Genomic DNA, 22755 nt, shown 5'->3' on the forward strand with positions numbered 1-22755 from the left:
TAGGACACAAACAGGATTTTGAAAAGCCCCAAGTGGAAATTGCGCCCCTGCAATATACCGAGACTGAGGAGCCAGAATGCCGCAGTTCAGCGGAGCGCAGTGTCAGTGACATCTCTGCTGGATGCGACAAAGTTGCAAATAATTTTAAGTTTGAAGCCCTGCATTGTGCTTTTGAATGACCAGCACCTGCCTGGGTCTGTGAGAATTCATCTATGGTTTTCTCTTCTCTTTCACACAGCGATCCATCTCCCGTTCGTTACGTCCTTTGGCTGTTTACGTTTTTATATTTATTTTTCTGCTGATGGCCCGCGCCCCCCTGCAATACTCTTGTGCCCCCCACTTTGAGAACCACTGCTCTAAACAATCCCAGTCGAGGAGGAAGGGTCTTATCTGGCGAAACAATCAATTATTTAAAAAAAAAAATTGACAATTTATTTACTTTATAACCTCAAATGCTGGTCTTGTCTCATCTCTGCGCAGCACTTGCGATATCTGTGTTATTCGGGTAAATACAGTTAGGGTACGTCTAAAAACTCCCATCTTGTTTATGTCTTTAATGTCAAAATTGTCCTACAATGCGGTTTTTACCTTTTTTGGTAAAGGGCGTTTGAGTTTCTTTGTATGTTTACTTTGTAAACACTATGTCCATACTTTTGCAGCGATCTAAGGCGATTTTGAAGTTAGGGAAGAAAATAGTTTTTAGACATAGCATTTACCAGAATCACACAGACATCGAATGTTTTTTTATCAAAAATAACAGATCGTTTTGCTAGATAAGACCCTTCCTCCTCAACTGGGATTGTTAAGAGCCTTTTGAAGCTGCATTTAAACTGCATTTTGGAAGTTCAAACTTCAGGGCTCCATCCATATCCATTATAAAGAGAGAAATCCTGAAATGTTTTCCTCAAAAAAAAAAAAAAAAAAAAAAAAAAAAAAAAATTCTCTACGACTGAGGAAAGAAAGACATGAATATCTTGGATGACAAGGGGGTGAGTACATTATCTGTGCACTGTTGTCATGAAAGTGAACTAATCCTTTAAATTAAACCAGTTGAGTTAGAAGAGGTTAAAAGAGAAAATAAAGTTAAATTGTACCAGTTTTCTGTGGTATTTTTTTTTTTAATTCACAGTGGTCACTTTTGTTTTAAAGAGTTGAAGTTTTAATGCTTATCCAGTTTGAATGCATGCGTTTAGTCATTTATTTGTTCATACATGGATGAATATACTGTACTGCCTGTTTTTATGAGCAATAAAAACATTGGAATACAATTAGTTTATTTCTTTAACTAGTATTTTTTTTATTATAAGGCATTATGTAATATAACATTTATCAATACTTAGAATTAATAATCAATACGATTTTTATATAAATTGTACACCAAAAAAAAAAAAAAAAATAGTGTAAACTAATGGTTTTCAGTAAAGACTTCTAATGCAAACCTGATTTGTCTAGTGCACCCACTAACATTTTTATGTTTATAAAGCTTAACCCGTTTAGTTTTAGATTTGTAAAAACTTATCTTGTTTAGTGCAACGGGTTTCCACGCAAATTTCTAGTAAAGCCAACTAATTCGGGTTAAGAGTGTACAATGACTATTTTCCCTAATACAAATACAACCAGCAGACAATGCAAGTTGTTGATACAATATCAAAAATGATAATATATTACTAAAAGAATAACATTCAGTCAATAATTACACGAAGCAAAAGAAAAGGATGAGTAGCAAATAAATATCAGTTGCAAAGCTGTATGTATCTACAGTACATTTTGCATCTGCTTTTCCTAAATATATCATACTGCAAGGGAAATAATAAATAGTTATTTAAAGTAAAACAGTGAAGAAAATGATTAAAGTTTCACAGTCTTCAGCTTCCTGAACAAGAACAGTTTGTAAAAAGCTACTTTTCTTCATTAAAAAAAAGAACTACAAATGACACATGCATTATAAGACAATTGAACATAATATGAAAACACAATATAATTTATATCATGAAGCAAAATCATATACAAGAATAATATTTTTGAAATTGTTCTTTAGAGAGGAACTTTATTTTCGAGTTGATCTCAGTTGAATCTGCTGGTTTTGAAGATGAAGATGAACTTTATTGACTGTGAAAACTTTAGATGATGTTTCTTTGTCATGGCTCTTGATTGATCCAGATGATATTGTATTGCTTGATTCATTATTGTGTGCAGCATCAGACCTGAAGATGATCTACTCACTGTGAGTGTTTTTTGTGTGACTGCGTAGAGAAGATACATGTCTGAAACAGATCCCACATTCAGTGCAGTGATACGGTTTCTCTCCAGTGTGGATCCTCTCATGTCTTTTCAGGACTCCTGACCTTATGAATCTCTGGTCGCAGTGTGAACACGTGTACGGTTTTTCTCCAGTGTGAATCCTCTGGTGCTCTTTTAAATGGCTCACTGTAGTAAAAGTCTTTTCACACTCAAAGCACATGTAATCTCTCACACCAGTATGTATTTTCTGATGCACTTTCAAACTTTGTAGACATGAAAAACTCTTTCCACACAAATGACATGAATATGGTTTCTCATTTGCATGAGCTCTCAGGTGTTGCTTCAGGCTTAAAGCCCACAAAAATGTTTTATCACATTGATCGCATGCATACAGTTTCTCTCTAGTGTGGATGTTCATGTGGACCTTAAGATGTGATGATTGTGAGTAACTCTTCCCGCACTGATCACATGTGAACGGTTTCTCTCCAGTGTGAATCCTCATGTGAAGCTCAAGATGTTGTTTGTTTGTCAAACTCTTTCCACACTGAGTGCAGGTGACAGATTTCTTGGCTCTGCTTTTCTTTAAATCTATGTGTTTGGTTTGAGAGCGACTCATTTTGACATGATTTCTCTCATCAGCTTCACTCAATTCTTCATTCTCCTCATTTTCATCAATAAACTCTGAAATAAAAATAAAAACATTTCATTTTCAGAAACTCGTTAAAAAATAAAAGAGAGAACCGTGAACTTGATGTAACAGCAGAAAGTAGACAGTTGATCTTCAAATTATTCAATTTGTTTAATCAACTACAGGATTATCTAACATACTTTTTGTATTATTGACTCACTATTTTCCTATGTAATACTGTAAATCTGCTTTGACACAATCTGTATAGTTAAAAGCGCTCTATAAATAAAGGTGACTTTACTTGACATACGTTTTGTTTAAAGAAAAAAGTACCCAGTTCATATAAAGTTCATTATTTGCTGGTTCATTGAGATTATTCAACAACTCTCAAGATGTTTCGTATTACAAAATTACAACTGGCTACCAAGTTCATAGAAAGACTTCATTTGTGAAACTATTAGTCCTCCGTAAACAAATAATCATTAGACACAACGATTGTTTTTGCCGGATGAATGGAGGACATTTGTTCAAGTAAAAGTCTCCTCTCTTCACTGAATACACGTTATCAATAAAATTACACAGTTATTCATACGTGAAGCTGACATTTACCTCAAATTCCTGCTACACTCAAACATAACTACGCAAATGAAGATATGCAGGACAGCAAAAAGCAAATAATAGAGAAGAAAAAGAGGACTCACCGGACAACTCTCTCTCTCTCACGCAGCTCCGCTCTCTAACTCGCGCATGCGCACATCGACTGATCATATTCTTCTTCTGTGGGTTTACTGGCGGGTCGCATACCAACTTTTAGGTGCATACCGCCACCTCCTGTGCTGGAGTGTGAAGTGATTTCAGACTAGGAGTACTGTGTTGACTATATTCTATTTTTGAGTCCACTATTCTTAATGAATTGAATAACTGTCTTAATTATTTTACCGGATCCCTGTTTAATGTCTTACAATTTGCATACCGAAAATTCACTGCATCCTAAGTTCTGAAATTCTCTTTGCAATTCATACCTTTCCTGTTCATAATTTGGACAACCTGTCAGTATATGATCAACTGTTTCCTTTACATGACATGAATCACACAAACCTGTACTGTGTTTTCCTATAATATGTAGTGAAGAATATATTCTGCTGTAAGAGTTTTAATGTCAATCTGTCCTTTTTGCATACATTCGTGAATATGAAAATCAACTTCAGGTTGAGTAAAGAACCAAGGAGCAATTGGAGAAATTGTAACTACTGATGAAAATGTTATATTGTTTATTGACATATCTGCAGCCCACTCCTTTACTTCCCGGCAAATCCTCTTCCATTAAGGTTTACTGTTTCCTAACTCTCCTCTAATATTGTTTTGGTAGGATGATCTAAACTGTGCTCTTGTAAATTGATCCAGTAGGTAACAGATAATGTTAAACGTCTTAGATCTAATGGAGTTTCTTCTATTTCAACTAGCATTGCTGATATTGGGGTTGTTTTAACTGCACCTGTAATACATCTCAATGCTCGTGCTTGAATATAATCTAGCGTTTTAAGCGTATACTAGCTGATGCAGACCCATATATAATACATCCATAATCTATAACATGATCATTGATTGTTTATTTGCCCCCCATTTTTGACCTACTATACATCTCATTAGATTGAGAACTTTATTACATTTCTTTAAAATGAATTCAATGTGAATTATCCAAGTTAATTTAGAATCAAACCATAAACCTAAATACTTAAATTGTGTTTCCCTTTATAAGGACTGTTTATATAAATAAAGTGTAATATTTTCTGCTATCCTTTTTTTTTTTTTTTTTTAAATTGACAACTAGTTTTGGATACAGAAAATCTAAATCCCCAATCAACTGACTATTTCTCTACACTCTCTATTGCTTCTTGGATTTTAGACACAATATATTTAACATTTCTCCCTCTCTTCCACATTGCTCCATCATCAGCATACAGTGCTGTTGATATTCCTGGATGAATACCTATAAACGCATCATTAATCATTATGTTGAATAGTATAGGACTTATAGCACTTCCCTGAGGAGTTCCAGTTTCTGCTTTCACCCACTGAGATAATAACTTCCCCTGTCATTCTGTGATAGTTGGTTTGCCGTCATTAACGTCTCCACCCGTCTGTCATTAGTTTCACCTTTTATAAGTCATTTGCCCTTCTGTGTCTTTCTGTCGACTTGAAGTTATGTTATTTGAGTTTACCTGGATTCCCTGTTTTTCACAAATAAACACGTTTTTGGATCTATGTCCGACTCTTCAAGTTTTTACTCTGGCTCCTCTACAACCGGTAATCATAACACCGGCATTTCAGTAGCCAATATCTCTTCTTAACGGACCAATGAAAAGCCTGGTATATTATTTGAACCGAAAAACAAGTTCTGTTTATTTTTTCATTTTTTTTTTTTCCGGCACGCTATTGATAAGATAATCATTACTAGGACTTGGGGTGGGCGATACATTGATTTTATCGATTAACTTGAGTGTGTAGTTTACATCAATTTGTTTGAATGAAAATCGGTTTTCTCTTTAATATCCTCTCTGGGCTCCAGCAGTTCCGAATGGGCTCAGCACTCCCTCACGCTTTTACCATATTAGAAACACACTAATATGTATATTTGTATTCAGAAAGGCACGGAAGACAAATAATGGGAGCCACTAAAGGGATATGATTAGCTGCTTTAGTTAGCCGGACCTGATCAGCATATTTGTTTGCGCTCAGGGGAGCTACAAAGGTTTCTATGTGTTTTTGCAATGTAGAGTAATGCATCACGGACGTATCTCAGGAATCCTCTCATAAACAAAGTGTAGAGAGTGTAAATAAGAGATTGATTGCACAGTATAGCGAGCGGCATTGATTAGCTTTGTGAGATTGCGAACAAAGGTAGGTGACTTTTTAAAATAATTTTTAAGGGAGTTTGAAAAAATTAGATATTGATATAATACAACAGTTAAATAAACAAGAAGTTAATATTAAGTGACTTCATATTTTATTGTCTGACTATAACACTGTTGCCTGATTTCGTCGTCAAAAGTTGCTAAACAAGTAACATCTGAGCCGCTGAGCGTTGAACTTTTTTTTTTTACGAATCTAGTGAAATGATTCAATTTCCCATTCATAAAAACAGTCTGTTGTTTTATTCTGAGTGAACCAGCTCTAACTAGAACATGTAAATCCATCATCATTATTAATAAATATAATTTTGTTACTTCTCGTTGCCACCGAATACTCTCTGTCTCCCAATGTGATACGGCCGAAAAGCAAGACACAGACAGAAGTTCTGTCAACTTTATTGGTTTAATACAAGAGTATATATCGGAATATTAACGGATGTTATGCATCTAACCAAAATATGTATGTGCATCATATGGAACAAAAACAATATTGGGTGTACAATGAAATCTCAGAAATAGATCTGGGTGAACAATGGGCTCTTCCTGTTATTCCAACCAACTATACATTAATCAGACAGAAACAAGTGTGAAATACACTAAACAGCAGGGAGAGAGGAAAACGACACGACAAGGAGCAGAGAGCGTGACAAATGCTAACAATCAGTTCAAATCACACAGTTCAAATCAATCCAAGAGCTTTATTGAGAAATTTAAAAACAGAAAGCCCAAAACATAACACTGCGTGGCTTTCTAATATTATTATTATAAAAAAAAACAACATTCAATCGAAATTTTCTCAAAGCAAAAGTAAATGGATGAGTAGCAAATAAAGATCAGTATATCTTGCATCTGTTTTTTCTAAATGTATCATAACTAGTTCTTAAAAAAACAGGGAAGAAAACAAAAGTGTCCCAGACTCTTCTTGAGCTTCCTGAACAAGAACAGTTTGTAAACAGCTACTTCATGAAAGACAACTTAAACTACAAGTGACAGAAATGCATTAGAAGACAACTGAACATAATATGAAATCGCAAAATCATATACAAGAATAAAACTTTTTGAAATTGTTCTTTAGAGAGGGACTCTATTTTCGAGTATATCCAAGTTAAATCTGCGGGTTTTGAAGATGAAGATAAACTTTATTTCTACCAGAAAGACTCAGGAGAATGAATACTGTGACAATTATCCATTTATTACGGACTCTGCATATCCTGCCTGAAGATCAAGGCAGGGGCGCAGCCGACCCCCGTGAGGTATGGAAGGGACCATCCTGGTGGTGGTGGTGAGAAGGAAGGACTCAATTTGGAGGAGGTGGGGAGGATGGTGGTGCATTGAAGCGTCAGCAAACATGAGTAAGTACCGATCTTTTATACCACAAGTGTTGGAATGTGATTGGATAGATAAAAATTGAGTGACGTAACAATTAAGTCTTCCTGGCAGAACTTAATGCTAGAGCTTTCATTGACTGTGAAAACTTTAGATGATGTTTCTTTGACATGGCTCTTGATTGATCCAGATGATATTTTATTGCTTGATTCATTATTGTGTGCAGCATCAGATCTGAAGATGATCTACTCACTGTGATTGTTTTTTGTGTGACTGCGTAGAGAAGATAAATGTCTGAAACAGATCCCACATTCAGTGCAGTGATACGGTTTCTCTCCAGTGTGGATCCACTCATGTCTTTTAAGGGTTGTTGACTGTCTGAATCTCTGGTCGCAGTGTGAACACTTGTAAGGTTTCTCTCCAGTGTGAATCCTCTCATGCAGTTTTAATTGTTCAGCTGTTATAAAAGTCTTTTCACACTCAAAGCACATGTAGTCTCTCACACCAGTGTGTATTTTCTGATGTACTTTCAAATGTTGTAGTAATGAAAAACTCTTTCCACACAAATGACATGAATGTGGCTTCTCCTTTGTATGAACTCTCAGGTGCTTTGTCAGGTTTGAAGCCCACAAAAATGTTTTATCACATTGATCACATGCGTACAGTTTCTCTCTAGTGTGGATGTTCATGTGTGCGTTAAGTTGTACTTTTTGTGCAAAACTCTTCCCGCATTGATCACATGTGTAAGGTTTCTCTCCAGTGTGGATGATCATGTGTGCGTTAAGTTGTACTTTTTGTGCAAAACTCTTCCCGCATTGATCACATGTGTAAGGTTTTTCTCCAGTGTGAATCCTCTGGTGCCGTTTCAGATGTTCAGCTCTAGTAAAAGTCTTTTCACACTCAAAGCACATGTACTCTCTCACACCAGCGTGTATTTTCTGATGTACTTTCAAATGTTGTAGACGTGAAAAACTCTTTCCACACAAATGACATGGATATGGTTTCTCCTTTGTATGAACTCTCAGGTGTGTCCTCAGGCTTAAAGCCCACGAAAATGTTTTATCACATTGATCACATGCGTACAGTTTCTCTCTAGTGTGGATGTTCATGTGGACCTTAAGGCTTGACGATTGTGAGAAACTCTTCCCGCACTGATCACAAGTGAACGGTTTCTCTCCAGTGTGAACTCTCATGTGATGCTTAAGGCTTTTTTTGTTTATCAAACTCTTTCCACACTGAGTGCAGGTGACAGATTTCTTGGCTCTGCTTTTCTTTAAATCTTTGGGTTTGGTTTGAGAGCAACTAATTTTGAATATGTTTTTTTTCTCATCCGCTTCACTCAATTCTTCATTCTCCTCATTTTCATCAATAAACTCTGAAATAAAAAAGCATAAAAGCATTTTATTTTCAGAAACTCGTTAAAAAAAAATAAAAGAGGGAACCGTGAACTTGATGTAACAGCAGAAAGTAGGAAATTGCCATACAAAAGTTTGATCTTCAAATTAGACGATCTTCAAATTAAAATAAGTTTAATCAACTACAGGATTATCTAACATACTTTTTGTATTATTGACTCACTATTTTCCTATTTAATACTGTAAATCTGCTAATTGACACAATCTGTATTGTTAAAGTCACTATAGGCAAGATAAGTTTATTTATAAAGCACATTTCATACACAATGGTAATTCAAAGTGCTGTACATGAAAGGAATTAAAATCATAATATCATGAACATTAATAATGATAATCATAAAAATAAAAACAAAGAATTTAAAAACAATTAAGAGGATTTAAAAATTAATTAACACAGTAAAAATTATTATACATAAAATAATGCAATCTGTTCGGACGAAGCACAGTGCTCATTCAATAAATGCACAACTGATTTACTGCTTCATTATTACAAAAGAAGTTTAAAGAAAAAAGTAGGCTACCCAGTTCATAGAAACACTTCATTTGTGAAACTATTGGTCCTAAACAACTCCGTCATCAAATAATCATTAGACACAACGATTGTTTTTGCCGGATGAATGGAGGACATTTGTTCAAGTAAAAGTCTCCTCTCTTCACTGAATACTCGTTATAAATAAAATTACACAGTTATTCATACGTGAAGCTGACATTTACCTCAAATTCCTGCTACACTCAAACCTAATTACACAAATGAAGATGTGAAGGACAGCAAAAAGCAAATAATAGAGAAGAAAAAGAGGACTCACCGGACAACTCTCTCTCTCTCTCACGCAGCTCCGCTCTCTAACTCGCGCATGCGCACATCGAGTGATCCTCACGAGCGCTGAAGATGAAGAAAGAGTCTCGATCGCCCCCAGGAGGCTGGAATCAGTATAAGTCAAAAACCATTCAACCTAAAAAAAAAAAAAAAAAATACGATGTCAAAACCCAAATTTCTTAACCTATTTTTAAATGTTGAAGTGTAATAAATTAGTTTTGTCTTTCGTTCCATTAGATTAGATGGAGAGAGTGGGTGAAACTGGTGCATTGGGGTACTGTAAAATGACATTCAGAAATACACCCAGTTAAAATAGTCTTAGATAACATGAATGTAAATATGAATAGTTTTGGATAGAGAGCAAATAATGAGGCTCATCAAATTGGATTAAGTAAATGTGCTGTGGTTATTCCCAATGTCTGTAGTTTATATTCAGCTTCTAGTTTGAAATCTTCAACTGGACATTTTATCAGACATCTTAGAAGGAAATTAAGTGAGAAAATAGTGAGAAAAAACAACAACTTTAAAATAGCCAGAAATAGAGTTTAATGTTCAGATGAGTACATAAGAAATTAAAGGGCTATATATGTGTGGCAAAGTAAATTGATGGTGAGAATAAAGGAAAAAACATTTATATAATATTCAAAAGAAAAAAATTGAAATGAAAGGAGAATTTTTGTGAAGAGAAAGGAAGACAGCAATATATCTGGTCTTAGAATTCGACACTGCACTTTATCAATAATTAGCTACAACAGGAAAATATATTATAAAATATATATATTATAATTCACCAAAATATTTCTCCGTTCTGTTTGTAGTACATTCCTAGTGTCCAGATTGACTTGCCAATACCTCTTTTCAAATGGGCACAAATGCAATGTTAAAACACCTCAATTATCTCTTTTTATACGAGTACATTACTCATTTAAAAAAAATGCTTTAATGCAAAAGGTTTTATATCCGAAATGTTTGCATATAAAAATCTTTATTTTAACGTTATTCAGCAAACACTATATCCGATGATGAAAACAAGGCAGTGTCTAACTGAGATTTACAGCAGAACAGGGCTTTCCTCATTTGTGAAACTATTTGTCCTGAAAAACTCCGTATTTCACTCATCATTTACAAACGGAAGAATGTTAGACACAATGTTGTTTTTTTGCCGGATGAACGAAGCACAGTTTGAATAAAATTATCTTTTCTGCACTGAATACAAACGTTAAATAAACAGACTAGAACCTTATTAATACGTGAAGCTGACATTTTCCCCAAATTTCCAAATTCCCCAAACAAACAGGTTGGTGTTTGTTCTTCATTAATTCATTGATAAAGCTGTGTGGAAGAAAAATATTTTACTTATCTTGTGTGCTTATGAAACATTGTGCAGTGCTTGTTTGCTAGAACTGCTGTGAAAGCAGAATGACATAAATGGTTCTGTAGGCCTAAATTAGGATGAAGAGAACAGCTGAGGGACCCGAAGGCATCTACCCCTGACACGAAAGTCACCTTGTGTTCATCTATGGGGATGACAAGTGCTTACTGTTTTTACTGTTATTTCAGAGCTGATTGAAGATACTGAGGAGAATGAAGAATTGAGTGAAGCTGATGAGAGAAATCATGTCAAAATGAGTCGCTCTCGAACCAGACAGAAAGATTTAAAGAAAAAAAGAGCCAATAAATCTGTCACCTGCACTCAGTGTGGAAAGAGTTTGATAAACAAACATCATCTTGAGTTTCACATGAGGATTCACACTGGAGAGAAACCGTTCACTTGTGATCAGTGCGGGAAGAGTTTCTCAAGATCATCACATCTTACGGAGCACATGAACATCCACACTAGAGAGAAACTGTACACATGTGATCAATGTGATAAAACATTTTTGTGTGCTTCAACCCTGAGGAAACACCTGAGAGCTCATGCAAAGGAGAAGCCATATTCATGTCATTTGTGTGGAAAGAGTTTTTTACATCTACAAAGTTTAAAAGTACATCAGAAAATACACGCTGGTGTGAAAGATTACATGTGCTTTGAGTGTGAAAAGACTTGTATTACAGCAGGACAATTAAAACTGCACCAGAGGATCCACACTGGAGAGAAACCTTATATATGTTCACACTGCGACCAGAGATTCAGACAGTCAGAAGTCCTGAAAATACATGAGAGAATCCACACTGGAGAGGAACCTTATTCATGTGATCAATGCGGGAAGAGTTTTGCACAAATAGGACAACTTAAGAGTCACATGAGCATCCACACTGGACAGAAACCTTATATGTGTTCACACTGCGACAAGGGCTTCAGAGAAAAGACATGAGAGGATCCACACTGGAGAGAAACCGTATCACTGCACTGAATGTGGGAGGCGTTTCAATCATTTATCTGCTTTACGCCGCCATACAAAGAAAATTCACAAGAAGTAGATCATCTTCAGATCTGATGCTGCATCCAAATGTGACACAATAATACATCAAGCAATAAAATATCATCTGGATAAATCTGTAATTACAAGTGACATGACAAAGAATCGTTATCGAAAGTTTTCACAGTGAATAAAGTGAGATTCAGATCGACTCACAGATGGAGTTCCTCCCCAAAGAACAATGTCACAGTGTTTTATTCTTTCTATGTGATTTTGCTTCATGCTTTAAATGATATCATTGTGTTTTCTCACGACTGTCATATTGTGCTCAATTGTTTTATAATGAAGAAACACACTGAGGAAAATATTCAAAATGTGTAGTTTATTGTATTTATAACACGATGTTAAATATTCAAAACGTTTTGTTTATTTATAACACGATGTAGTCCAGTAACATACCAGGGGAGCTATTTTGCTGAATAGCACTGTTACACTAGGCGCGTTTCCAAAAAAAGGTTTCCATTGCTGTTTTACAAAATGTTCAGATTTCGAATTGCCTGAAAAACTACTTCATGCGAGTGTAAAAACATTTTTTGCGATTATATGGGAGTTTCTGCACAATTGACGCATTTACATTAGGTGTATTTTCAATTTGCTGTTTCATTTTGCGCTATTTAAGGGGTAATTGAAACGCAGCTAATGTCGATTGAAAAATATTTTGCAAAATGACGGCGTTTCTATTAACCGATGTTATGCGACTGAAATGTATTTTTTTCCTCTCGCCATAAATCATGACTATGTATTGTTGTTTTTTTTTTTTTTTTGCTATATTTAATCGAATGTGACCTGTAAATACGAAAAAAAGAGCGTAAAAACCTTTTTGCGATATGTGGGAGTTTTTGCGCAATTGACGCGTTTGCATTAGGCATATTTTCAATTCGCTGTTTCCATTAACCGATTTTATGTGAGTGAAACATATTTTTTTTCCTCTTGCGATAAGTTAAGACAATGTATTGTTGTGGATTTGATTTGGGGTTTATTTAATCGAATGTGACCTGTAAATGCAAAAAAAAAAAAAAAAAAAAAAAAAAAAAACACATTTCCATTGCTGTTTTGCGAAATACTCCTTTTTCGAATTGCCTGAAAAACCACCTGCGATATATGGGAATTTATGCGCAATTGACACATTTCCATTTGGCGTGTTTTCAATTTGCAGTTTCATTTTGAGCAATTTAAGGGGTAATGGCAATGCAGCTAATGATTTTAGTTCAGTGAGCAAGTGGTTAGTCAAGTAGTTAAGTTACTTACATTTTAGGCAAAATATTTATCAAATTCACCAACGAAAATAGTTCCAAACAAGGATCACATCAGAATTATAACACTCGACTGTGTTTTATTCACCCCATCTTCTGCGTTGTTTCCGACACTTCCTCTTAACTCTATTGAATAGAAGTTATTTTTGTTATTCACTACCTGAACCTTGGGACAAACATTGCTGCTGCTGTGTGTCTTCTTACAGGATCTTTTGATCCATATATTTGAGTTACTGATATATTCATACATTGTATCTTTACATTCTTGTCTGATTCTATCATTTATACTCACTAGAACCTGAATATCAATCATTGGGAATAACCACTGCACATTTACTTATTCCAGCCTCATTATTTGTTTTCCATCCAAAACTATTTAGATTTACATTCATGTTTTCTAAGACTCTTTTAACTGGGTGTATTTCCGAACGCTCTTTTACAGTAGCCCGATACTCCAGTTTCAGCTTCAACTTAGGCAAGGCAAAACTAGCCTTCATACCTAATAAAAACTAGGCCTACATACAATGTCAAAACCGATCTTTGGAAAATTTTGAAGTGTAAATAAATTAGTTTTGACTCTCGTTCCATTAGATTAGATGGAGAGGGTGGGGTTTATGACCTATACTGATTCCAGCCTCCTGAGGGCGATCGAGACGCTCTTTCTTCATCTTCAGCGCTCGTGAGGATCAGTCGATGTGCGCATGCGCGAGTTAGAGAGCGGAGCTGCGTGTGAGAGAGAGAGAGTTGTCCGGAGAGAGTGAGTCCTCTTTTTCTTCAGCTCTATTGTTTGCTTTTTGCTGTCCTACATATCTTATTTTACATAATTAGGTTTGCGGGTAGCAGAAGTTTGAGGAAAATGTCAGCTTCACGTATGAATAACGTTCATTTAACGTTTGTATTCAGTCCAGAAAAGAGAAATTTACTCAAAAACTGTGCTTCTTTCATCCGGCAGAAACAAAAATTGTGTCTAACATTCTTTCGTTTGTAAATGATGAGTGAAATACGGAGTTGTTCAGGACAAATAGTTTCACAAATGAGGAAAGCCCCGTTCGGCTATAAAAATGGGTTGAAATCTCAGTTAGACACTGCCTTGTTGATCGGATATAGTGTTTGCTGAATAACGTTAAAATAAAGATTTTATATGCAAACATTTCGGATATAAAACCTTTTGGTGAATTAAAGCATTTTTTTTAAATGAGTAATGTACTTATATAAAAACCCAGCCGGTGTTATGGATCAACTGGGGATCATGTTAACTGGGACATGCGCGTGCAGGCAAAAAGTTTTCAGCAGATGTTGGACGGCCACAGATTCGTCACATGGAATTTTCTACGGAACAGACTTCAAAGCTTTCTACATTATTTGTGAATGTTTGTATCATTATTGGACTCTTTTGTTTCTCCTTTCGCCATTCGTACCAGACGCCGTTTAATACATTTTAATGTCGCGTCTTACAGACCAACGCCCAAATTGTTTTGTTTAGTCTACATCTTTGAATGGATTTTTACCCTAATGACCAGTCCATTAAATAACGCATTTACAGCAACGTGTGTATGTGCAGTAGTAAAAATAAAAAATAAAAAAAATGTGTCTTAATTTTAGCAGGAATATTGCTGTGGTTAAAGGGACATGTCAAGCACTTAAATTTTTTTCTTTATTTCTTTTCTTTTTCAAATATTGCTAAAGAATGAGTGAAAAAAGAAATAGTTTTGCATTACATCTATAATTTAGAATTAGTGACAGATAGGATGCAGTGATTTATCCAGATGATTTATTTCAGGGAATGTTCCAAAAACATATAGGCCCGGTTTCCCAGACAGGGCTTAGACTAAGCCAGGATTAGACCATAGTTCAATTAGGACATTTAAGTAATTTTTATAAACATGCTTAGAAAAAAACATTACTGGTGTGCATCTTGAGACAAAACAAAGGCACTGATATATTTTAAAATCAATCAGTGCAATTTTATTTCAGTTGAAACAACTCAGACTTACATTTTAGTCTAGGACTAGGCTTAAGCCTTGTCTGCGAAACCGGGCCATAGTGTTTTAACATTGCATTTGTGCCCATATGAAAAGAGGTATTGGCAAGTCAGTCTGGACACTAGGAATGTACTACAAACAGAATGTGGAAATATTTTGGTGAATTATAATATATATTTTATAATATATAAGTCTCACCTGTAGTAAATCATTTTTGTCATTATAGGAACCTACTACAAACTTGTTTTTTTTTTTTATTATTACTTTTGTATTTTAAAAATGATGAAGGGTAATTTTTATTCTTGACTATTTAACACAATAGGTGAAACTGTCAGACAGTCAGACTTAAGCACAGTATTGCTGTTATTAGCTTAAGTTGTGATTTTAAATATAGTAATGTAATATAGTAAAGCAATGATTCACAAAGAAACAACACTTAAAGGTCCACTGAAGTGCCTTGAAACACGCAGCGTTCTTCTATGTGGTGACGTTCTTTTAACTGAAACAAAAACATATCGCTAAGCCCCGCCCACTTATTTTGAACAGCCAATAGCGTTCCATTAATATCTGCTCGGGCCAGAGCCGTTGAGCTCGGTAAAGCCGCATTTGTAAGCTTATGACAGCCACAGACTAATAAATTACCCCACAGATTCAATATGAAACTCTTGCTAAAACGAAATAGTGATAATAATCATGCTGAGGCTGTGTAGTTTAAGACATGCCGAGTCCGACCGCGCATATGAGCGCATATGATCTCCTCCGCGTCTCTGTGTAGGGGGCGGGACTCTACGGACTTTAGAGCGCATTTGATTGGACAGAACGTTTGATCAGAAACTGAAGTGCGCGGTGATATCATCAAAATCCTTGATTCATATTGGCGGAAGTGACGAGACTGGAAGTTTTGAATGCCCATTTCTTGTAAAAGCGAATTTTGTCATTGCTTTGAAGCACACTAGCTTATAGATAATCTTAAGGCTAATATATTCATACTAAAAGCCAAAAAACTTTAATTTTGATTTCAGGGGGACTTTAATGCCTTTTTGATTTATTGTTGATTTGGACAAATCTGCTTTTCCACACAGAAATTCATGTTCAGTGAATCTCCTCAACAATCAAATGTTCAGCAATAAATGCAGGAATATTCCCATCAAATCAGAGGACAGAGACAAGATGAGAGACCCTGAACCCTGCAGAATCAAACACACTGAGGAACAAACAGGTTGGTGTTTGTTCTTCATTAATTCATTGATAAAGCTGTGTGGAAGAAAAATATTTTACTTATCTTGTGTGCTTATGAAACATTGTGCAGTGCTTGTTTGCTAGAACTGCTGTGAAAGCAGAATGACATAAAAGGTTCTGTAGGCCTAAATTAGGATGAGGGGAACAGCTGAGGGACCCGAAGGCATCTACCCCTGACCTGAAAGGTCACCTAGCGTCCATCTATGGGGATGACAAGTGCTTACTGTTTTTACTGTTATTTCAGAGCTGATTGAAGATACTGAGGAGAATGAAGAATTGAGTGAAGCTGATGAGAGAAATCATGTCAAAATGAGTCGCTCTCAAACCAAACAGAAAGATTTAAAGAAAAGAAGAGCCAAGAAATCTTTCACCTGCACTCAGTGTGGAAAGAGTTTCCCATGCAAATATAATCATGATGTTCACATGAGAGTTCACACTGGAGAGAAACCGTTCACTTGTGATCAGTGCGGGAAGAGTTTCTCACAATCGTCAAGACTTAAGGTACACATGATCATCCACACTAGAGACAAACTGTACACATGTGATCAATGTGGGAAAACATTTTTGAGAGCTTCAGAACTGAAGACACACCTGATGGTTCATTCAGAGGAGAAGCCACATTCATGTGATTTGTGTGGAAATAGTTTTTCATTACTACAAAGTTTGAAAATGCACCAGAGAATACATACTGGTGTGAAAGATTACATGTGCGTTGAGTGTGAAAAGACTTTTATTTCAGCAAACTGTTTAAAACTGCACCAGAGGATCCACACTGGAGAAAAACCCTACAAGTGTTCACACTGCGACAAGAGATTCAGTCAGTCGCCACATCTGAAAACACACGAGAGGACCCACACTGGAGTGAAACCTTATATGTGTTCACACTGTAATAAGACATTTAATCAGTCATCACATCTGAAAACACATGAGAAAATGCACATTGGAGACAAACAGTTCATGTGTTCATACTGTGACAAGACATTCATCCATGCAGGACATATGAGAACACACGAGAGGATTCACACTGGAGAGAAACCGTATCACTGCACTCAATGTGGGAAGTGTTTCAACCAATCTTCTGCGCTACGTGAGCATACAAAAAGATATCACAGTAATTAAATCACTTTAGGTCTGATGCAGCATCCTCATCTAATGTGACCCAATAGTGAATCGAGCAATAAAATATCATCTGGATAAATCTGCCATTTCAAATGACAAGACAAAAATACTTGGAGATTCAGATCAACTCAAAGATATCTTCCCCAAGACCAGTGAACAAAGTTATATTCAAGATATCATTGTGCTATCGTTGAGTTTCATATTATGTTCAATGCATTTAATCAGCAGGATTGTAAGAATAGAAATGTCATTATAACTTTACAGACGCCATCTTATGAGTTGAGACTTTATATAATACTTTGTATTTGCTGATTAAATGCTGATTAAATGTTACTTTTTAATTATTACATTGCTATCTTTACTTTTTATATTTCATCAACAACTTTTATGGTCTGCTGATTGTATTTGAACTTTGGAAAAGTAATTTTATAATTTCAGTTTTATTATCTAAAAGCCATGAACAAAAGCAACTATTATGCTTGATTTTTTTTTTTCGCTTTTATATCATTCAATTAAGCTTTTTTGTCTAATAAACTACATTTTACTCCTCACATGACTGCGATTGAATACGTTTGTCTATAGATCCCAATGTCGATAGTGTCTATACCAACGTTGGTATTAGTATTAGATCAATACTGGCCTGAGATTAATGCTTTAGGTTAAGTTTATCTCCTTTATGCTTAATACATTACTTCTGTTTCAACAAAGAGTTGAAATCTGTGTGTGTATATATGCTGCTCCTTTCACATACCATATAAAATCATTGCTCCTAATTTGTTTGTTTATATATCACAGTTTAATACAACTCACATTGTATTGTGTTCTTTAAATCTAAGCCAAATGGTTCTTTTTTTTAACCATAAAGGGTTCTTTATTATTACAAAAAAGCTTAAACTGGATAAGAAATTATAACAAAATCTGAAAATTTATTCATTTGTTTTATAAAAACAGATATTTAAATTAATTTTCTTTATTAAAAAGACAGCAAAATTACAATATTTTTTTAAAACTGTGTAAGGCTGATACCATTTGGCTGAACTGGAGGAAGTCCACAGCTTGAGAACACAAAGAAATCTTACGGGAACCAACGTCGGAACTCTGTCTCATGAACCTAACTTCCTCACTTCAAGAGCACACCCCACTGAGAGAGATAGAAAGATCACACCTGATTCTCCATATCCACTTCCCCTACCCTCTCTCCCCCTCCTTTCCTTCTGAACCAAGGGCAATACAGAAAGCACCAAGCAAACAGTGTTTACAAGAATGTAACAATTCATGTTTGGTATCATTTGAAAGGTCTCAGTGTGTCTTTGGTAAAGGGGTCTCATTCTCTTAACAATATGGCAAACAGCCATCAAGATCCAGACTACTCCCAGGTCTTTCACACAAACCACCGTCTGCATGTAAATGAGATAACCATTCCCACAGATATTGAAGAGAAATTCTCACCTCGTACTCACAGCCCGCAGAAGTGATATCCTTGATATGCTAAAATCCTTACAATAATCAAACTACACCATTTGGTAACTTCAGGACTTGTCTGGATCTTTAAGGGAAAACAACAAGAGTTCAGTGAATCTGTAGACAGATCTCCCGCACAATTGCTGTGTGTAGTTCTCACTATCAGATGATACTTCTGAATCCTCTCATTTTGTATTATTGAATGCTTGTATAAAAGATCAATGTTTTTATATCGTTTTGAATTGAAAATTGAATTGCTATTCCGATTACCTGATTAGTAAATGTTATGTTTGAATTTATCTTGATTGCTCTGAACTTATTAACTCTAGTAGATTATGTTGCATCCTTGTTACCGCATTTCTGCATCATGTTAGTAACAGACAAAATCCAGTTGTCATCGAGCTGTATATTTAGAGATCTGGCTAACACTTGGTATTAGTTCAAGTGTACTTAGACTGTAAGGGCTAAAAGGGAATTTCCGTTTAGGTCAACTGAAAGTTGTTTGACCAACCTAAATAGGGTAAGCCTAACCTCTGTTTATTGTAATATCACTTTAGTTAAGTGTACATGAGAAATCATGGCATGACCAAACCAAAACTACTATTAGAGAAGCAATATTGGTTGGCTTATATCTATAGTAGTGGTATCTTTGGCTAGAGATAATATTGCTTTATCCAAGTGTGTACAGATCTATGGGGACCAATCAAAGATATTTTTAGAATGAGCAAGCATAGGAGCGGCTATCTAAAGTATGGGTCAATTACCTCTGTCTAATAACCAAGACTGGTGAGTATGTGATCGTGGAATACACAAACGGCCGATGTGATATTCCTGAGCGACATGAGAATCCGAATGAACCAGTAAAGTAACTAGAGAGTTAAATCAAGGATCTTCAAACACCTACACCGACTTACTAAATTCTTAAATATCATTAAAACCTTTTCATTTTTGGAGTCAGATGAATTAGAGGTCATGCATATAGGAAAATGTATTTATTTTAACATTTCGTCACCTTAGAATTATAAGGTTCTATCTGCGTTCCGAGTGGTTTTGAGATATTGAGCTTCAAGTTTTTGCATTCTATATAGCAAAAATGACATGGGGAACAAGTCTCTTTCCTACATGAGAATGACAGAGACCCTAAATGTATTCTAAATGTACAATATCAAAATCCTCAACAATTTTCAAGAAATAAAAGTAGTTTACTTACAATTTGTTTTAAAACATAAATTACTGTTGTAACAATGTGTCAACATGTATGAGAATTTAATGATTTAAACTTAAAAAAAAAATCACATAATGTAAATAAGTTGTCACAGAATAAGAATATATGAATAACTCAATTTTGACAAAAATGTCAGATAGAACCTTATAATTCTAAGGCGACGATTTGTTGTGCTGCATAAAAGGAAAGACAGAAACACGCGAGAATCCTTCTGCCGTGCCATTGGATACCGTCGTTGGACCAGTGGGCGGACCTTACAACTGCATCTCTGTGTACTCCTTTAAAACAAGTAAACATTTCATTACATTGCATTCAAATGTTTAATTTATTTAACTTTTTACTATTTACTTAACTTTTACATGCACCTTTAAAGTAAGAAATACACACCACAATGCAGACAGAAACAATGCATTAACAAAAACATGAACAATCTATTACACAATTCATAACACAAGTTGGTTGTACATTTTTAGTACAGGTATTGATGTTCTTGTGTCATGGCGACACCTTATTTTGAGCATATATTTTTCAATAAAAGTCATTGCGTGCTCAATGGCAACTGGGTATTGCACATTGAAAAGAAAATAGACCGCAAACAGGCATTCCACAGCTTGCGTCATGTCAATGTCTGCCTCTTTTATGATGTTTGCACCGTCCATTATGATGCTGACACTCTTAGTGTTTCATGGCTCTCCTGATCCCCTCAAGGCTATGGTTGGGTTCCATTAAAGCAAACATTTATGAATTTCTAGAGCTGGCCAATAAACCTCTTTGTCAGATCGCGTGGATCGTCAGCTTGTCAATCGCCAATACACAATATTTAGGCGGGGCGGGCAATTATTAGCTTTTAATATTTTTTTCTTTTACCTACCTATTTGTATTCTTCATTTTTTAACAATTTGTTTAATATTGACTTTATTTTACTTTCACAGAAATATTTTGGAATTTTAACTCCTGCTCATTTAAACCTTTTTACTCAGGTTCATTCATTTTGCGCAGCGTATTTTTGCACCATCACTCCAGAATCATTGCAATAATGTTAAAAAGTAATCGATTAATTGGGCCCATATATGCAGTCTTATTTTATTCATATTGCTAACTACTACTACTGTTAATAATATTATTAGTTTATTATATTATTATTGATTTGCTTAGCCATAGTTTCACATCGAGACGTTCACATGCAACCCGAATGCATATGTAAAGATAAACAATTAGTTTATTTTCACGTTGAACGAATTTTTATTTTCTTTTAACATTCATGAATTACACCCAAAGTGATTATCTAAAAACAGTAGGCATCCTTGTTGTTTCTGTAAGACAGTGTTTCCCTTTTTCTTGGATAAAATGTAAATGACACTGCAATTAAAACGAATATCAAAATAATATAAAATTGGCACTGTTGAATTGATCATATTAATGTGTTGCAGTTGAATGTTTCATTTTGGTGTATACGCCAATGTGAATGTAAAACTGTGGTGGGGTTAATAAATTGTAATATTACTTTAAAAAGCTAAGTACTGGTATTATCGAATATCTGAACAACCCTAGGTGCTATTCAATGACATTACAGAGGTTGTGACTAAGGAACAGACTTGAGTAAATTATAAAGGTAAACTTAAAGGTTGTATCAGCGATTTCTAGCCTAAAACATAAAGTGTCAATTTCAGCTGACCTTTCTTCACGATCCGCTCGCTGCTTGCCCCATAAATTGTCTGTGAAAAAAAACGCATCTCTCTGGTCAGCCTAGGGTCCGAGATATGCCAAAAAACTGGCCGGCACTACCAACCTTTCCACACATAAACAAACAGTGTTCCAACCAATCAGCGTCAGGGGTTTGGTGTTGTGGACTTTCCTACTGGTGCAGGGATGTGAGGGAGGCGGAGCGAAAGTCCACAACACCAAACCCCTGACGCTGATTGGTTGGAACACTGTTTCTTTATCTGTGGAAAGGTTGGGAGCGCCGATTGTTTTTTTTGGCATATCTCGGACCCTAGGCTGACCAGAGAGATGCGTTTTTTTCACAGACAATTTATGGGGCAGGCAGCGAGCGGATCGTGAAGAAAGGTCAGCTGAATTTGACACTTTATGTTTCAGGCTAGAAATCGCTGATACAACCTTTAACTGAAAATGCTCTACAAAAACTATACTTACATTATCAACACAGTAGAGGAAGCTGGCATTTTCTTTAAATAGTGCTGGCAATAAAATGAGTGCAGCATTCCTAGGAAGATCTACAAACAGATACAAATTATTTTACATTAGGTAGAGAAATCAAATAAAGGGGTAGTTACCCAAAAATCTAAATTCATTCAGCCATTGCCATTTCAAACCTTTTTACTTTTCTTAGAACACAACCTATTTCTTTCATTATGTTTCCATTCATATAACTTTACACATTATTAGTGCTACAACCTTTACAATGTCAATACAGATATTGCCATTTTACACAGGGAAACAGATAGGTTGATGAAAAAATATATAAGGTGTAGTTACCTTGTGTGGTGTCCTCGGCTTGTCCAATAAGACTGGTGTAGAGTTTTTTTTCTGACTTCCATGTTTTGCACTCCTGCTAAATTTGGGGCCATTTTAATTTAGAGATGTTTCCATGTTCTGCACCAAGTCTGTTCCAAACCTCATTTTCATTTCATGCAGCATCTTAAACACAAACAAAAAACAAAACCCCCAGGAATTGAATCCCACATTATTTTAAGTGA

General features: G+C 35.4%; 3 protein-coding genes across 3 annotated transcripts; 1 reads left to right on the top strand and 2 right to left on the bottom strand.

Annotated features, from left to right (window-relative positions):
* Positions 1 to 1656: 1656 nt before the first annotated feature.
* LOC141327624 (uncharacterized) lies at positions 1657 to 3141 on the bottom strand. Its single transcript, XM_073835360.1, has one exon. The coding sequence runs from the start codon at positions 2855 to 2857 to the stop codon at positions 2216 to 2218; it is 642 nt and encodes a 213-aa protein (XP_073691461.1). The 5' UTR covers positions 2858 to 3141; the 3' UTR covers positions 1657 to 2215.
* A 3444-nt stretch (positions 3142 to 6585) lies between these two features.
* On the bottom strand, positions 6586 to 10602 carry LOC141333385 (uncharacterized). Its single transcript, XM_073838403.1, has 3 exons — positions 10579 to 10602; positions 9329 to 9365; positions 6586 to 8482 (listed from the first exon to the last, which is right to left on the bottom strand). Exons 1-3 carry the CDS (start codon positions 10600 to 10602, stop codon positions 7353 to 7355), a joined length of 1191 nt encoding a protein of 396 aa, XP_073694504.1. The 3' UTR covers positions 6586 to 7352.
* A 189-nt stretch (positions 10603 to 10791) lies between these two features.
* On the top strand, positions 10792 to 17457 carry LOC141333466 (uncharacterized). Its single transcript, XM_073838518.1, has 4 exons — positions 10792 to 10819; positions 10900 to 11448; positions 15696 to 15703; positions 16699 to 17457. Exons 1-4 carry the CDS (start codon positions 10792 to 10794, stop codon positions 17350 to 17352), a joined length of 1239 nt encoding a protein of 412 aa, XP_073694619.1. The 3' UTR covers positions 17353 to 17457.
* The last annotated feature ends 5298 nt before the right edge of the window (positions 17458 to 22755 follow it).

This window comes from Garra rufa, chromosome 1 (genome assembly GCF_049309525.1).
Source record: "Garra rufa chromosome 1, GarRuf1.0, whole genome shotgun sequence".
NCBI lineage: Eukaryota > Metazoa > Chordata > Actinopteri > Cypriniformes > Cyprinidae > Garra > Garra rufa.

Excerpts from the sequence above, each read along its gene's own strand:
- LOC141333385 (XM_073838403.1), bottom strand. The coding sequence starts at position 10,602 with ATGTCAGCTTCACGTATTAATAAG. Across the intron at positions 9,366-10,578 it reads CAGCTTCACGTATTAATAAG|AGAGCGGAGCTGCGTGAGAG; the intron begins GTTCTAGTCTGT and ends TGCGCGAGTTAG. Across the intron at positions 8,483-9,328 it reads GAGAGAGAGAGAGTTGTCCG|AGTTTATTGATGAAAATGAG; the intron begins GTGAGTCCTCTT and ends TTTTTATTTCAG.
- LOC141333466 (XM_073838518.1), top strand. The coding sequence starts at position 10,792 with ATGAAGAGAACAGCTGAGGGACCCGAAG. Across the intron at positions 10,820-10,899 it reads AACAGCTGAGGGACCCGAAG|AGCTGATTGAAGATACTGAG; the intron begins GCATCTACCCCT and ends CTGTTATTTCAG.
- LOC141327624 (XM_073835360.1), bottom strand. The coding sequence starts at position 2,857 with ATGAGTCGCTCTCAAACCAAACACATAGATTTAAAGAAAAGCAGAGCC.